Genomic DNA, 17847 nt, shown 5'->3' with positions numbered 1-17847 from the left:
CTTTCACAGAGTTGATGAGGTGAAGTGTGACAAAGTAGGCTGAGCTCACACAGACACACACAGACACACACACAGACACACACACACACACACACACACACACACAGTGGCGTGCACAAACATTTTGCAGGACAGGTGCTCAAGTGGAAAAAAAGGGCATCCCTCAATAAAATTTTATCTTTTTTTTTTTTTTTTTTTTTTGCACGCACGAAACATTGTGTACATGCAAAGTGCACTCTTCTGAGAGGTTTCTATCTGCCAGCACCTGAGGTTATCTTGAGCTTTAGTCCTCAGTACATACAGTACATTTGTACACAGTAATGAGCAGGAGAAATGTCTGCAGGGCGCAAGATTTGTGTGCGGCTGCCACAAGGGAAGATGAAGAGGGAGGGGCCGGGGTTCGACTAAAATGCGGTTGTCGGGCATAAAACACACTTCCAAATTTAAAAGACCAAAATATAGAATTATTAAAAGAAACAGAAAAAAAAGTCTTCCAAAAAGGATATTTGGAATTTACCTAGACAGAGGGGAAAGGTGTAGGGGCTTGAGTACCACCTGGGTTCTGTCTGCATGGGCCTACGACACACTTACACTCACACACATAGGCTACACACAGAAACACAAACAGAGAGAGAGAGCAAGGAATGTGTTTTTCCTAGTCATGAGCTATCATGATAACACACACAGTTACTGCCTTAATTGAGGCCATTAAGCTGCAGTTAGCTGTTCTAGGACAAAGGGTAGCCTATGTGGCAGAAGTCCTGTATAGATAAATAGTTTGTGTGCTGTCTACATTTATCGCTATAAGGAAAATAAGGTGAGGAGTTGGATTGTATGTTGATAGGTCAGCTGCGTTAAAGTTGTTTGAACGTTATTCTAACGCCAGTAGTGGGACTTGGTTTTCATTGAGGACACAGGGAGGGGCATGGGGATTACGTTTTCAAGTTAAGTTTCGTTTCTCCCTCAGCCTGAGCTGAAGACTCATCATGGCCGAACTGAGCGAGAGTCAGTTTTCTCTGATGAGTCTGGAGGATGAGCTGACCTGCAGCATCTGTCTGAGTACCTTTGACTGTCCGGTGACCATCCCCTGCGGACACAACTTCTGTCAGGACTGTCTCCTGGCCACCTGGAAGGACTCCTACAGCTGTCCTCAGTGTCTCACCATCTTCTCCACCAAACCGGAGCTGAAGAAAAACACGGTCCTCAGCACCGTCGTTGAGACCATCAGCATGACAAGCAGGAGCGAGGCCGGCCTGGTGGTGGAGGAGAGCAAAGCCGAGGAAAAGGATGTTCTACGCTGTGATACATGTATGGAGGCAGAGGCGTCCAAAACCTGCCTCACCTGCATGGCCTCTTTCTGTGACGAGCACCTGCGGCCTCACCGGGAAAACCCAATATTTCGCCTCCACCAGCTGAGTGAGCCTGTGGGCGACCTGTCGGAGCGGATCTGCCCGGACCACCACAAGCTGATGGAGCTGTTCTGCAGCCAACATGGCCGTCCGATCTGCAGCCTCTGCCTCCAGCAAGTCCACAAAGGCTGTACCTTCGTGTCTCCTGAGGAGCAGAGGAACCTGATAGAGGTGTGTGTGTGTGTGTGTGTGTGTGTGTGTGAATATTCACTCGACAGGAGTCTCACTACATTTCCTCTCTATAAATACATATAATGTGTTAATTTTAAGCATTAAAAGTTGCGGATAGGCAGGATTGGTTAGCCTACACAAGGCAAAGCCAGGCCTGTTGTTTTTCCTGGTTGTACTGTCTTTGTGCTAAGCTGAGTTAGCTGCTGGCTCCTATGGCAAGGTTTTCAATTTACTTTTACCTGACTGCTGATAAATTCTCATATTGACCATCATGGTGTTATACTAAAAAATATTTACAACCAAATCGGGCTAAAATATATGAACATTTAGATGGAATAAAGCATGTTTAACAACAAAAATGTACTCAGATGGAGGGGTCACTGTATTCTGATATTAATGTAGTATCTGGCATTATGCCCAGCAAGGCAGACAATCAGTTTCCATGTATACAGATGTGAGAGAGAACAACCGTCCTCCCAATTATTTTTTTGATGCATTATCTGGAGATCATGAGTTAATTATTAACTATCTCAAGCAGGGATGCACAATAATATTGGCACGTCATTGGTATCAGCTGATATTGGCTTTAAAATAAAATTAGGAAATGGCCAACATGCTTTTTCTTATTTTGCACATTGAATGAATATTACATACATTGAAAAATATTGAATTTCATGTCTCCATCTGCTGGTGGCCCATGATAGGAGCATGCATGCATAATATGATTTTAATTCCACTACAGAAGAGACTTGGTGATCATTAGAATTAGGTGGGGAAAAAGTGGATATATCAATATTGGTATCGGTTATCGGTCAAATAAGTTGTTATATATCGGTATATCGGATACCAGTTAAAAATCCAATATTATGCATTCCTAATTTTGAGAAAATGAGCTTTGTCATCTTGAGATATGACGCAATTACAAAAAGATTAGGTGGTCAGAAGTGCCATGGCAGCATGCAACTGATTCAAGCTGAAAATGTCAGATCAAGAAGTACCAATTATTGATATCATTGATTGTATCAAATGGTAATGGCAATGGTGTAGTAGAGAGTTTACATTGATATACAGGGTATACCTACGACATTTTTTTCTGGCCGTTTACAGTATACTCACCTATCAGACAAAAAAAAAAGTTGGAGAGTATACCCACTTCCTCCTTAGAACCCTACTCATCTACCTAGGAGTACACTCACCTAATCAACTACCACTACACCACTGAGTAATGGTACTAAAGACACACTTTTGAAATAATTGATTAATAATTTTCAGGTAACGTCATTGAGAAGTAATTGGGAGAATGACTGTTCTCGGCCTCTGTAGTAATTGTAAGAAGGTGCTGCCATTTAAAGAATAGGCCACAGGACTTGAAGGAAGTGCGTGCAGTTGTAAAAGCATTGTTTGCATTGTGCTCTAGGCCTTCCAGTGAGGCTGTGGTGAGCAGGGTCTATACCAAACACAATGTAATCCTCTGTGTACTGAAGCTGTGCTCCATATCTGTCTTCATAGTCTGACCTCAGGGACAAGTTGGGCTTACTGGACGGGAAGATAGAGAAAACTGAGACTGTTCTGTTTCAAATGAATGACATGCAGAGCAAGCTGAAGGTAAATTTTATCTGTAACTTTTCCAGATTTTTGCAACAATTGGAAACAAATGAATTGGTGATAAATCTAGAGAGGAAAATGTGACAGCAATTACATCAGTTTGTTGATCTATTTACATGTTCCTTTAATTACTTATTGTACGGCTCCTGTCATGATCTTGGCTCAGGACGCAGCAACCAAAAGGAAGACAGCATTGGCAGCTGTGTATCAGCAGATGCGGGATTTGTTGGCCCAAGAAGAACGTGAGGCCCAATATGAGGTGGACCACGAGCTTGAGAACAGCCAGACTAAACTTCAGGACCTCATGAAGAGGTTGATTGAGAATACTGAGAAGATGGCAAAAGCCCGTGCAGATGTCAACAGTCTGCTGAGTCAGTCCCAAACCCTGGCCTTCCTACAGGTGGGATGAAAACTGTCACAGGAAGATGAAATAGGGGAGGGGTTAAGGGTGGGGTATTGAGATTTAGCCAAAAGACAAATGAGACTAAATAGACTGAACAGAGAGAGAGAGATTCCAATTAAAATGAGGAAAATGGTCTCAATATTGTAAGCACTTGGAATATTACAGTGTTTTATTAAAGGCGCCCCTCTTTATGCAAACCTGAGATGGAATGGCTGAGGCGAGAGAGGAACTGGCCTGTATGTTATTTGGGTGCATGCCATGTTTCAGCCAATACAGTTCATAGTGAAGCAAATATATAGACTTTCCACTACAGCTGCAGCTGTTTGTCAATTCATTGGCAAATATTTTGTCAAAAGATATATAATTTAAGTCATTTTAAAGCAAAAATTAACATTTGCTGGTTTCAGCTTGTCAAATGTGAGTATTTGATGCTTTTCTCTGTGATATAGTATGAGAGTAAATTAAATATCTTTGGGTTTTTGGACAGTTGTTCAAATTGAATATGCAACATGAATACATCAGCTTAGTAGTATCACAGGTATTCCTTGTTTTTCCATCTTTTTATTAACAAATCCAATGGAACTATCCAATGAAGAGAACAGTGCATGCTGCTAAACCCTACACATACTACAGCCATGTCTTTCATGACTTGGAAAAAAACACATCCCATCAACAGGTATATTTTCCCATATTCGTCACAGGCTTCATTTGACTTGCCTAAGGCTGTAAAGTTTGATGCTCACATGCCTCGAATCACCCTGGACTCCAAGAAGGTGACAGCAACACAGACCTTTGCTGCTGCGCTGAGGGAGCATCTGGCAGAGATCCTTAAACAGCCTGTTGAGGCCAGAGTACTGATGCTTAAACAAGGTGGATGTACTGTGATATTTTTAGTGAGAGATTTTACAGTTGGAGATGTATTATTAAATTAGAATCTTAGCCGTGTCCAGTTTTGTTGCAGAACTTAACACTGGAATTGTTGCAACTAGTAAGTTTGTGTCATGTGGGGAAAGACTGGAAATTAATTACAACTATGATAGTTGTTCTGTTTTGTGGTGGTGGGATAATTGTTTAACATTCTAAGTATAAAAAAAGCTTTCCCTTTTGCAATCATTGTACCTGGGATGTTCTAACTGCAGTTCATTTACCATTCACAGATGAAAAAGCAGTTCCTGTCTCAGGACCTGCAAGTACTGAAAGTACTGGATCTCAGCCGGTATCTGGTATGTTCATCTTGATGAAAGTACCTATAATAAAAGATCTACTCGTATGTATATAAACAGTCACACATGTATCTGCACTGGTAGCTTTGAATTCACAGAAAAATAATACTTGATCTTTGCTCATCAATATGTGCATGAAGTGGACATACTGAATCCCTGAAGTTTTGATTTAAGCAACAAACCACTCGAAGCTGTGGTTTACAGTAACTTTAAAACTAAGGGGTGTTGTTAGGGAGAACATTGGCAGTTAGCAGATTTAAGCTTCAGATTAGGTTTCTTAAAAATGTAAATGGGTTATTTAAATTGCCTTAATACATGTGTTTTTGACATTTCTGGCATCCCATTCCACTTGAATCAATCAGGAGAGAGGATTCCACATATTTATCTTCTGTATGAATGATGAGACTGTGAGACCCACGTTACTGACCAAACACTAAGCTATCAGTAATGGCTGTCAGAATGTATAGCAATTTAACACTTAATGAGGCATGTACATCACCGTACCTTTTGAGCCTGCTGTTGACTGGTCCAGTAGAGGCATATTGGTGTCACCCCTGACAGAGAGGTCTCTCTGATGATGCAAGCAATGGACTCATCTGCAGCTGTGACTGGGAAGAGCTTCCTGTAGCTGTTGTGTTTGTGTGTGTGTGTGTGTGTGTGTGTGTGTGTACAACATCAAATTTCATATCGAACCATTTTATAACTTCTTAGTTGGTTCTTGCAACAGAGGACACAGGGTTAACAGCATCCGTTACCTCCTTTGATTTACCTGTCCCTGTCACACCACTAACATTATATATGCATACATATATACAGTACAGGCCAAAAGTTTGGACACACCTTCTCATTCAATGCGTTTTCTTTATTTTCATGACTATTTACATTGTAGATTCTCACTGAAGACATCAAAACTATGAATGAACACATGTGGAGTTATGTACTTAACAAAAAAAGGTGAAATAACTGAAAACATGTTTTATATTCTAGTTTCTTCAAAATAGCCACCCTTTGCTCTGATTACTGCTTTGCACACTCTTGGCATTCTCTCCATGAGCTTCAAGAGGTAGTCACCTGAAATGGTTTCCACCGCACAGGTGTGCCTTATCAGGGTTAATTAGTGGAATTTCTTGCTTTATCAATGGGGTTGGGACCATCAGTTGTGTTGTGCAGAAGTCAGGTTAATACACAGCCGACAGCCCTATTGGACAACTGTTAAAATTCATATTATGGCAAGAACCAATCAGCTAACTAAAGAAAAACGAGTGGCCATCATTACTTTAAGAAATGAAGGTCAGTCAGTCCGGAAAATTGCAAAAACTTTAAATGTGTCCCCAAGTGGAGTCGCAAAAACCATCAAGCGCTACAACGAAACTGGCACACATGAGGACCGACCCAGGAAAGGAAGACCAAGAGTCACCTCTGCTTCTGAGGATAAGTTCATCCGAGTCACCAGCCTCAGAAATCGCAAGTTAACAGCAGCTCAGATCAGAGACCAGATGAATGCCACACAGAGTTCTAGCAGCAGACCCATCTCTAGAACAACTGTTAAGAGGAAACTGTGCGAATCAGGCCTTCATGGTCAAATAGCTGCTAGGAAACCACTGCTAAGGAGAGGCAACAACCAGAAGAGATTTGTTTGGGCCAAGAAACACAAGGAATGGACATTAGACCAGTGGAAATCTGTGCTTTGGTCTGATGAGTCCAAATTTGAGATCTTTGGTTCCAACCGCCGTGTCTTTGTGAGACGCAGAAAAGGTGAACGGATGGATTCCACATGCCTGGTTCCCACTATGAAGCATGGAGGAGGAGGTGTGATGATGTGGGGGTGTTTTGCTGGTGACACTGTTGGGGATTTATTCAAAATTGAAGGCACACTGAACCAGCATGGCTACCACAGCATCCTGCAGCGACATGCCATCCCATCCGGTTTGCGTTTAGTTGGACGATCATTTATTTTTCAACAGGACAATGACCCCAAACACACCTCCAGGCTGTGTAAGGGCTATTTGACCAAGAAGGAGAGTGATGGAGTGCTGCGGCAGATGACCTGGCCTCCACAGTCACCGGACCTGAACCCAATCGAGATGGTTTGGGGTGAGCTGGACCGCAGAGTGAAGGCAAAGGGGCCAACAAGTGCTAAACACCTCTGGGAACTCCTTCAAGACTGTTGGAAAACCATTTCAGGTGACTACCTCTTGAAGCTCATGGAGAGAATGCCAAGAGTGTGCAAAGCAGTAATCAGAGCAAAGGGTGGCTATTTTGAAGAAACTAGAATATAAAACATGTTTTCAGTTATTTCACCTTTTTTTGTTAAGTACATAACTCCACATGTGTTCATTCATAGTTTTGATGCCTTCAGTGAGAATCTACAATGTAAATAGTCATGAAAATAAAGAAAACGCATTGAATGAGAAGGTGTGTCCAAACTTTTGGCCTGTACTGTATATATTTATATATATATATATATATATATATATATATATATATATATATATATATATATATGTATGTATGTATATATATGTAAACCTCAGGGAGAGCAACTGAGGAAGGATCCCTCTTCCAGGATGGACAGACGTGCAATAGATGTCGTACAGAACAGATCAACATGATAAATTAACAGTAATCCGTATACAAAATGATACATGAAGAGAGACAGAGACAGAGAAAGATGCAGGACAGACATAAATGACAGTAGCTTACAACAACATCAATTTAAGTAATAATATTATAATAATAATTACGGCTATTGTGGTACAATATGCTGTTTGTATATATTAATATATGATAGTATATGTATATGACAATAATCATATGTGTATAATAACAGTAGAAGTATGACTAATGATAACAGCAGCAGTAGAAGGCATCAGACAGGACCACCGCAGCAGCACAACCATACACGTCACACTATCCAGGCACCGCTGTGATCTAAGTTAACCTGAGAGACAGTGGAGCACAAAGGCTCCAGAGAAGTTAGTGACATGAAATAGAGCCAAGTTAGCGAGACGCAGTAACAGAACATGATTGTTAGCAAAGGAGAGAGAGAGAGAGAGAGGGAGAAGGAAAGAAGGTGCTTGGTGTATTATAGGAGGTCCCCTGGCAGACTAGGCCTATGTCAGCCTAACTAGGGGCTGGTCCAAGGCAAGCCTGAGCCAGCCCTAACTGTAAGCTTTATCAAAAAGGGAAGTCTTAAGTTTAGTCTTAAATGTGGAGATGGTGTCTGCCTCCCGGACCAAAACAGGAAGATGATTCCACAGAGGAGGAGCCTGATAGCTGAAGGCTCTGGCTCCTGATCTACTTTTGGAGACTTTAGGGACCACGAGTAACCCTGCGTTCTCAGAGCGCAGTGTTCTGGTGGGATAATATGGCACTATGAGCTCTCTAAGACATGACAGAGCCTGACCATTTAGAGCTTTGTAAGTTAGGAGCAGGATTTTAAATTCAATTTTGGATTTTACAGGGAGCCAGTGCAGAGAAGCTAAAACACGAGAAATGTGATCTCGTTTCATAGTTCCTGTCAGCACACGTGCCGCTGCGTTCTGGATTAGCTGGAGAGTTTTCAAAGACTTATTTGAGCTACCTGATCATATGGAATTACAGTAATCCAGCCTAGAGGTAATAAAAGCATGGATAAATTTTTCTGCATCTTTTTGGGACAGGATAGGCCTAAAATTCACAATATTACGCAGATGAAAAAACGCAGTCTGTGAGGTTTGTTTTAAAGGGGAGTTAAAAGACAAATCTTGGTCAAATATTATTCCGAGGTTTCTTACGGTAGTGCTAGAGCCCAGAGCAATGCCATCCAGATAAACTATATCATCAGACAAAGAATTTCTGAGGTGTTTGGGGCCAAGACCAATAACTTCAGTTTTGTCTGAATTTAACATCAGGAAATTGGAGCCCATCCAGGTTTTTATGTCTTTAAGGCATGTTTGAAGTTAAGTTAGTTGATCTGTTTCTTCTGGCTTTATCAATAAATACAATTGTGTATCATCCGCATAGCAATGGAAATTTACAAAGTGACTCCTTATGATGTTACCTAAGGGAAGCATATATAGAGTGAATAGGATTGGTCCGAGCACAGAACCTTGTGGAACTCCAAAACAAATTTTAGTACGTAGAGATCATCATGAACATGAACGAACTGAAAACGATCAGATGAATAAGATTTAAACCAGCTTAGTGCAGAGCCTTTTAGGCCAATTAAATGTTCCAGTCTCTGTAGCAGAATTTGATGGTCAATTGTGTCAAATGCCGCACTAAGATCTAATAAAGTACAGAGACGAGTCCTTTGTCTGAAGCAATCAGAAGATCATATGTAATTTTAATTAGTGCTATGATGCACTCTAAGTCCTGACTGAAATTCCTCAAATAAATTATTATCATGGAGAAAGTCACACGGTCACACAGTCTGCGACTACTTTCTCAAGGATCTTTGAAAGAAAGGGAAGATTAGAAATTGATCTATAGTTGGCTAACACCTCTGGATCCAGGGTGGGCTTTTTTAGGAGAGGTTTTATTACAGCTGCCTTAAAGGACTGTGGTACATAGCCTGTTAATAAAGATATATTGATCATGTCTAATACGTGAGTGTTAACTAAAGGTAAGACTTCCTTAAAGGGATAGTGCACCCAAAAATGAAAATTCAGCCATTATCTACTCACCCATATGCCGATGGAGGCCCTGGTGAAGTTTTAGAGTCCTCACATCCCTTGCGGAGATCGGCGGGGAGAGCGGCTAGCAAACCTAATGGCAGACAGCGCCCCAGACTAACGTCCAAGAACACAAAATTGAATCCACAAAGTATCTCCATACTGCTCATCCGTAGTGATCCAAGTGTGCTACAGCCCCGACATAAAAAGTTGTTTCGAAAAACGTCATATGAACTCTGTTTTTAGCCTCACTGTAGCCTGTAGCTCTGACTGCTTCTCTGTTCTCCGCGCTCACGTGTGCACGCCTGCGCAAGACCAGCCAAAGCATGAGCTTTGCTCACCCGTGTTTACATCACGTGACACATGCACCGCACAGGGAGACAACGTAACCACAGAGGTAAAAGATAATTTGCACTACGGTCTTTTAGCAAAAGACAGCCCAACATGTCTGAAGACTTTGAAATTGAGGAGGAACAGCATTTCTTTGTTGAGCCGTATTTGTTTGAGCCCGAGTATACGCACGGAACTCAGGCTACTGGACGAAGCAGCCGCCGCAGCTCATGAGCCTAACCCTCAGCCAGCCACAGAATACCGGAGTTGAGCACTGGAAATCTGGTGGTATAGTTGTTTCAAATGCAAAGCAATGCCAATGGATGAGGAAAGTCTTTGCTGCTCAGACTGGGAATTGGCGATGCCTGCACTTGAGAATCTGGACATCAGTACTGATGGGACTGTTGCTCTTCAGAGATCACCGATCACCCTGAGCGCGCACACGTGAGCACGGAGAACAGAGAAGCAGTCAGAGCTCCAGGCTACAGTGAGGCTAAAAACAGAGTTCACATGACATTTTTCGAAACAACTTTTTATGTCGGGGCTGCAGCATACTTGATCACTACGGATAAGCAGTATGGAGATACTTTGTGGATTCAATTTTGTGTTCTTGGACGTTAGTCTGGGGTGCCGTATGCCATTAGGTGTGCTGGCCGCTCCCCCCGCCGATCTCCGCAAGGGATGTGAGGACTCTAAAACTTCACCAGGGCCTCCATCGGCATATGGGTGAGTAGATAATGGCTGAATTTTCATTTCTGGGTGCACTACCCCTTTAAGTAGCCTAGTTGGGATGGAGTCTAAGAGACACGTTGATGATTTAGATGAAGAAATCATTGAGATCACCTGTTGAAGAGAAATCGGGGAGAAGCTAAATATATATAAGGTCTTACAGCTGTGTTTGAGAGCAGATTGGGTCCATTTGAGGGCAGGAGGTCATGAATTTTGCCTCTAATAGTTAGAATTTTGTCAATAAAAAAGCTCATAAAATCATCACTACTAAGGGCTAAAGAAATACAAGGCTCAATAGAGCTGTGACTCTCAGTCAGCCTGGCTACAGTGCTGAAAAGAAACCTGCGGTTGTTCTTATTTTCTGCTATAATAGTTTGCTCTGGCATTGCGGAGGGCCCTCTTATACGTTTTGAGACTGTCTTCCCAGACTGAACGAGATTCTTCCAGTTTCTTACATGCCACATTCACCCATTCACACACTGGTGGCTGAGGCTACCATACAAGGTGACACCTGTTCATCAGTTAAACACTGATTTGCACTCAGTGTATGATGTGTGGTACAGTATGTTACTGAAGGACTTTGACATGCGGGCTGGAGGAGCAGGGGATTGAACCACCAATCTTCCGATTAGTGGATGACCGGCTCTACCTCCTTAACTACTGCTGCTCCTGAAAAAAACACATAACAACAAAAAAATGTAGAAATTTATCGATAACAAGTAATTATTTTTCTGCCAGGCAATGTACTTCTTATGTGACATTTGGCAAAATGGTTGCCAAGCAACACAGACGTAAAGTGCCAGCTGCTTTACAAATCCGTGGCAACATGGAGTCAGAGAAGTTCCCCTAGTATACCTAACATTAGAAGAATGAAACAAAAAGTTCTCATCATGTTGCATTTACATTATAACCACATATGTATCCAGCAGCAACTACTGCAAGCGATATTATTTTCGTGACAATGTAGCCTGATTACTTGCTGAGTGACCAAGCTAGACTTTAACAAACACAATATTGCTGGATAGACAACATAGCTAAAGAAAAGCGAGCATAATAGGATACAAGTAAAAACGTGCAAACTAGCTGAAGTTACATTTTTAACTTAACCATAGATCATTGGTGTGGGCTGTCCATTTTGGGTGGAGATAAAAGGCAGGTGGATTGGGAGACAGCAATGACTCCAAGGGAATGACAGGATACAGTGGGATCCCTGGCAACTCTAACATAAATCTCTGTAGACATCTCATTGCTTCTTTCGTGGCATCTTGTGTTCATGCTTCCGCAGTGGTGATGGCCATGGCCAAAGGCATGATGCTTTCAGGTTGTCTGTCCGTTCTTCTGTCTGTCCATCCTTCCCATTCACGTGAATGCGATATCTCAAGTGCCTTGAAAGAATTTTTCACATTTGCCACAAGTGTCTACTTGGACTCAACGATGAACTCATTAGATGTTAGTGGTAAAAGGTCACTGTAACCTTGTCTGTCTCATTCTTGTGAACATAATATCTTAAAAAATACCTTAAAGGACAACTTCGGTATTTTTCAACCTGGGCTCTATTTCCCCATGTGTATGTGTGCGTATGATTCCTGGGTACCACTCGTTCTAAAATTGGTTCAGTATTGAGCCGCGAAACGAGCTAAAACGGTAATGGGGGGCAAATGAGTCCCGTATAAAAGTGCTTTTTTTCGCCACTGACCGGTTCAGATCACCAGTGTTATCTCTGTAGATAGCATATGGTAGCGGCCCTGGGGCAGTGGTGACTGTGAATGAGTGGAGTCAGCTGTCAGTCAGTCTTGGAGCAGAGAGGCGGAAGGCATCCCCGCTTGGTAATGTAAATGAGTATGTGTGTGTGAAGTGTGTGTTACACTATAAAGAGTCAGAGGATGGAGTCTTTTACATGCTACCCCCTGGAGTGTTACCAGAGTTTTTGGAGTGCTCAGATAAACGGGCCTTTTTCCCGAACGCAAGAACAGGATGCCGTGCAACACCCCGTACAGCTTTCATAGGCTGCCTTTGTCGGACGGCGAGATGCTGAAGTTGTGGCTAGTTGCACTACAAATGGATGCTAACACTCCTCTCCAGACACTGCGCCTTGCAGACCATCAGGTCTGCAGTGCTCACTTCTCCCAAGATGACTACTGCCAGCCGAAGAAGAGAAGACATCCAATCCCGAAACACCTCTTCCTCAAGAAAACGGCTGTCCCACGAGTAGAGAGAGCTACAGACACAGTGGAGCAAATCTCGTGACATCACACAGCCCAGAGGTAAGGGAAAGGCTAAGTTAGCATGCTATTTACAGAGATAGCACTGGCGATCTGAACCGGTCAGTGGCAAAAAAACACACACTTCACACACACATACTCATTTACAATACCGAGCGGGGACGCCTTCAGCCTCTCTGCTCCTACACTGACTGACAGCTGACTCCACTCATTCACCCTCACCACTGCCCCAGGGCCGCTACAATATGCTATCTACAGAGATAACACTGGCGATCCAAGAAGGCCCTGGGGGAGTTTCATCAAATTTGGCACAAACATCCACTTGGACTGAACTTCATGAGTTCAGTTTCTTCCTTGGCAGCAGTTTGTGAAGTTTTGAGTTGCAGGGTAGATAATTCATCAGTTGATCCAATCAGAGCTGAGCAGATTAGATTGATGGATGAGAGGAGCAGCTGCTGCAGAGGCAAACTTTTAGACCCAGCACAATATATAATTAAGTATAACTTTCACTGCACCTGACGTTCTGCTGCTCTGTCTGTGCCCAGAGTACGCTCTGTGCTGCAAGAGTGTGGAGCAATGATTAACCAAACGATAAATATATTTCAACAGCGGTTCTAATGAAGGATCCAGCTCCAAAAATAGAAACTCTAAATGTGGTGGGAGGTCTCTGAACCATTAATGCTTTCACAGACATGGATGTAAACTGTAAGTGCAACTTGACCCATAAGTGCATACAACCTTGAGGCGGTTTGTGCATTTATTCAATGACAGCGTTGCATACTTCTGACTGTTCTTGTCCTGGCGGATGATGAATTAGTCAGGCTCCAGTTGGTGGTTCCCCCTTTTAGCTCTGCATCTTATGTGACAGCAGGTGACTAATTGGCGCAGTACTACTGAAACTGAAATGTGGTCACAGCTTTGTGTTTATACAGTATTTCAAATGTGGCTTAGACAGTCTTAATCAAGAACTCGAACTTTCTGTTTAATAATACAACAATTAGATGAGCATTCTGTAACACACAACTCTTTAGTGTGATAAAGACTTATGGGTGCAAAAAATGTCTTCTCATTTCATCCTCTTTGTTTCAGAAGTACCAGAGCCTCCAGAGCAGAAAAACATGCCCAGTTCCCACAGTCCAGGATGTCCACCAGCCCAGCCATTATTCCAGCCCATTCCTGTACCTGTTTATATAGGGTCACAGGCAGGCTGGAATCTACCCCAGCACCATCCACCAGGTGTCTACAGGGGTCCCCGATTTACAGGACAAAAGACAAGTAAGTCGGACATAAATGTACAATCATACATAATATCAAATTGTTATATTAATCATTATAGTATAAGAAAAAAAGACACTGAGATGAAACAATGGGATGTCTGCAACATTTAGACTACATCAGTCTCCACTGTGATTGTATCACTTTTCCTCTAAAACTCCAGCAGAATCCTTTGAAAGATGCTATAATTGAATATTCTACACATTGTTTTAATTTAGCATGTATCCAATGATGTATCCGAAGGGATAGGCATGAATTAATTGCACAATTAGAAGGCCAATCAACAGCCCAACAACCAATCAAATGACAGAATGTAAACACACAATTCACAATAAAATATAACACCTAACTTTCACAAATAAAATATCAGATCCTCAGAAATGTCAAGGAAAAACTAAGACAACCATATCAGAAAAGAAAGAGAAGAAAATCATCTGCAAGCCAGGTCATAAAGGGATCCCGAAGAAGACTGGAGAAGCATCCAACAGAAGCCACACAGTCAAAAACAAAGGTATGAGAGAAGTACATTTTTGTAATGACTTTTCACAAATGTATGCTCAAGTTTATGTGACCAAAACAAAAAATCCCAACCATCTCTTGGTGCAGCTTTTTCTGTACCTGACCACTGACCTCTCTTATTTTCAAACATGATACAGTTTATGGAGTCTGAGGTAGTGGTGTGCTTGAGGACTGTCTTTTCATATGAAACTCAAGAAGAAACGCAGGTGCTCTTGGTCAGCACATGGGGAGAAAAAATGAACTTCAGGCACTCATACGTGGAGCAGGAACAAATGCACTCAAATTAAGTTAAAACGCCTTTATGCAAATACATGGCTTATTACATTAAAACACCAACCAGTTACGACCCTATGGTCTTCATCACGGCGCAAGAAAAACAAAACAAAACAAAAATAAAACAACAACATCCTGATAAAGACCTTGAGGTCGAAAATGGTCATATGCGCTGCATACCACACTGTGGAATCTCTGTAGTCCACAAACCACTGGCAGACTCTTCTCATTTCAACTTAACATGCTTTCATAGTTGTTTGAATTGGGTGTGGATTTTTTTCTAATGCCATCTGTTATCAGTATTTACTATAAAGGTGGTGGCCCAGTGAACACGTACACTTACAACTCAGAAACTTGTAAAAGGGCTTCCATATGATATGAACGTGACTCAGCTGTATTTTAAGCTTAAAGGGTTAGTTCACCCAAATTACAGAAAAACACATTCTCATACTTCCTTCTGGTGGTATGAAACCTTACAGAGAGTTTGGTTTTACTTGGCCTTGAGATATCCGTCTCTGAAATGTCTGCAGGAGACAGACCTGCACTACCTAAATTACCTGGGTGCCAAGATGTTGGCAAACTCTGAAGGCTTTTAGCGAGTTGAACTTTAGATAACATTAATTTTCAGTAATAATTACAAATTCAGGCGTTCACATTGCTGTACTACAGCTTGACAGAATTCAGTTTAATTTCAGCACACAAGATATCTAAAAATTCCAATCAGTTTGGCAAGTGGCACATCTCTGTTGGCAAACTACTAAAGAAACTTATATATATTTTTTTCCTTCAGAACAAGACAAAAGGCCCCCGAATGCTTCAGGAGGGAATAACCAAAGTGGGAAAGGATCTGATTTTAAGAAGAAAGACAAACCCAGAAGCCATCCCTCATCAGAGAAATCAACAAAACCCCACCCAAGGCCTCATAAAAATAAGTAAACAAAGTCCATGTATTTGCTTCTGCAATCCTGGTTTGAGGCACTATATTAGACTTGTGCATCATAAAAATGGAGCCTATCAGCCAGTCACATGATAGAGAATAGCACTGTCCTGCTGCTTAAATAAACAGCATACACACATACATACACAAAGTCAGCCTTTGACACTTATTTGCATTACTTTAAATAATAGTCATAATGGATATATATATTGTATGTTTTTACAGGACATATTTACGTAAATGAGTGTGGTAGCAGGTGCTTTGAAATGACCACATTTCCTAACAACTTGAGCACAGTATTTGTTACATTGGTAAATGATTAACACATCCATCGATATGTCAGTGTGATGTGTTCGAAGCAACAGGAGCACATGACTGCTGTGATCTCTGACCAGGGATTATAACAGCAGTTTTTCCCCCCGCAAATTCTGTATATAATTTATAATTTATCAAATGAAAACACAGAGACATGTGGCTTATATATGAAAATATTTATGGGAATGTCTTCAAATTCAAAAGATCGCTTCTTTACATTCAGTTCAATCAAAATCCATTTTTCTCACCTGTAGAAATAATTTCACCAAACCCTCTTTACTATCATTTTTGTAAACAGCTATGTTTTACATGATTGTTTCCAATAAAAGCTCATTCTTTCCCAGACACAGTTAATTTGTATTTTCATTCCTGTTTAGTCGAGGCTACATAAGACTTCCTCTTGGGATCATATTGTGAAAATATGTTTTCTGCACATTCTCATCAGCCTTTTGGGTTTTTTTTTAACAGATATTGGGCTGCAAAAAAGTAAGCATATTCAAATATACATTAATTAATAATGAAAGCATTTGGTGCACACAATACAGTGAAATTTGCCTTGATACACTAAGTCCATATAAATACTGTTCTGTATCTGCCAAGATTTAATGAATAATAATAAACTGACAGGTTTGAATTGGGAATTAAAAAAACAAAACAAAAAACAAACAAAAAAAAACTAAGTCATGTCTCTCCACCCTTAATAACAAGAAAAAAAAACAAGTACAAGTTTTTAGCCACACTAGCAACCTTGTGAGGTGTAATAGTCATTATACGCCAGATAACAAATTTGTTGGATGATTTAAAAATTGAGAAATCACTTTGCTATTGTCAAATCCTTAACACTAGTGGCACAAAACATTTTAATGGTGGTGCCAAAAAGATGGCCATGTTGTGCAAAACAAAAGGATTGTAATCCCCCATGTAGTTTATCAGGCTTAGCTGAACATTGTCAACCTTCATTGGATCAAAACTGCATAAACAGCTTTTTTTGCTTTGGCCACTTGGGGGCATAACTCGACAACAAGCTGAACATCCCTAATGTTTGACTTGTAATGGCTTTATACCATTGTGTGGCTTAATATATTAGCAAACAAAAGCCTTCTTGCACATCCAGGAAAGACAGAGCGACATTAGCGTTCATTTTAAGTCATGTTTCTGGCAACATTACAACTGTGAATACAATATTCACTCTCTTTTCAACTCTGTTTTGGTCAGTAGCATCTCCCGATGAAAAGGTCTGGCTCTTTGGCTGCTAAGCTGGCACACTAGTTAGCCACTAGCCAGTTGCTGCTTTGTCAGGGTTCCGTTTGTTCTAGCCCCTTGTTAGCAACTGCCTTTTTGTAGACACAAAAATATTTAAAATTCACAAATGGGGTATTTACGGACATATTTTATGTCATGCAACAAAATGTGAAAGTCTTAATTCAGGCATCCACACAAAAATCCACTGACTTGAAGACAAACAGTGCTGAAATGCTAACCCATTTCCATGTTTTAGGACTCATTCCTGGGGCACTCTATTAGAGCTTTTTTTTTTTTTACTCAAAACTGCTTCCTGCTGCTGCTGGAAACAAGTTTGAAGTTGTGAAGCTGCGAGCCGTAAAACCCAAGCTATGACCTGAAATGACCTAAAGTGCTCTGTAAATCTGAGGGGGCCTGCAGAGTTGGTAATAACTGCCTCTGGGTTCGCCACTATCAGTGACCCATTTCACATTACAGTTATTTTATCCATTGGTAATATAAATATATTCGAGTACAGCTTAAGCTGTTTTGCATACAAC

At 41.3% G+C, this 17847-nt stretch overlaps 1 protein-coding gene across 1 annotated transcript in view; it reads left to right on the top strand.

The window, feature by feature from the left end:
* LOC117255357 (E3 ubiquitin/ISG15 ligase TRIM25-like) overlaps window positions 1–16415 on the top strand; it is a 37147-nt gene extending 20732 nt beyond the window's left edge. The window contains exons 2-9 of the mRNA XM_033624170.2: window positions 968–1580; window positions 3090–3185; window positions 3352–3585; window positions 4290–4458; window positions 4746–4811; window positions 13837–14022; window positions 14393–14533; window positions 15605–16415. Coding sequence (XP_033480061.2) covers window positions 987–1580; window positions 3090–3185; window positions 3352–3585; window positions 4290–4458; window positions 4746–4811; window positions 13837–14022; window positions 14393–14533; window positions 15605–15750 — 1632 coding nt within the window. The 5' untranslated portion in view covers window positions 968–986 and the 3' untranslated portion in view covers window positions 15751–16415. The remainder of the gene's footprint in view (window positions 1–967; window positions 1581–3089; window positions 3186–3351; window positions 3586–4289; window positions 4459–4745; window positions 4812–13836; window positions 14023–14392; window positions 14534–15604) is intronic.
* The last annotated feature ends 1432 nt before the right edge of the window (window positions 16416–17847 follow it).

The sequence above is a fragment of the Epinephelus lanceolatus genome, chromosome 3 (assembly GCF_041903045.1).
Source record: "Epinephelus lanceolatus isolate andai-2023 chromosome 3, ASM4190304v1, whole genome shotgun sequence".
In the NCBI taxonomy this organism is placed as follows: Eukaryota; Metazoa; Chordata; class Actinopteri; order Perciformes; family Serranidae; genus Epinephelus; species Epinephelus lanceolatus.
Note: the sequence above shows the minus strand (reverse complement) of the source record. Positions and strands in the feature narration are given on the sequence as shown.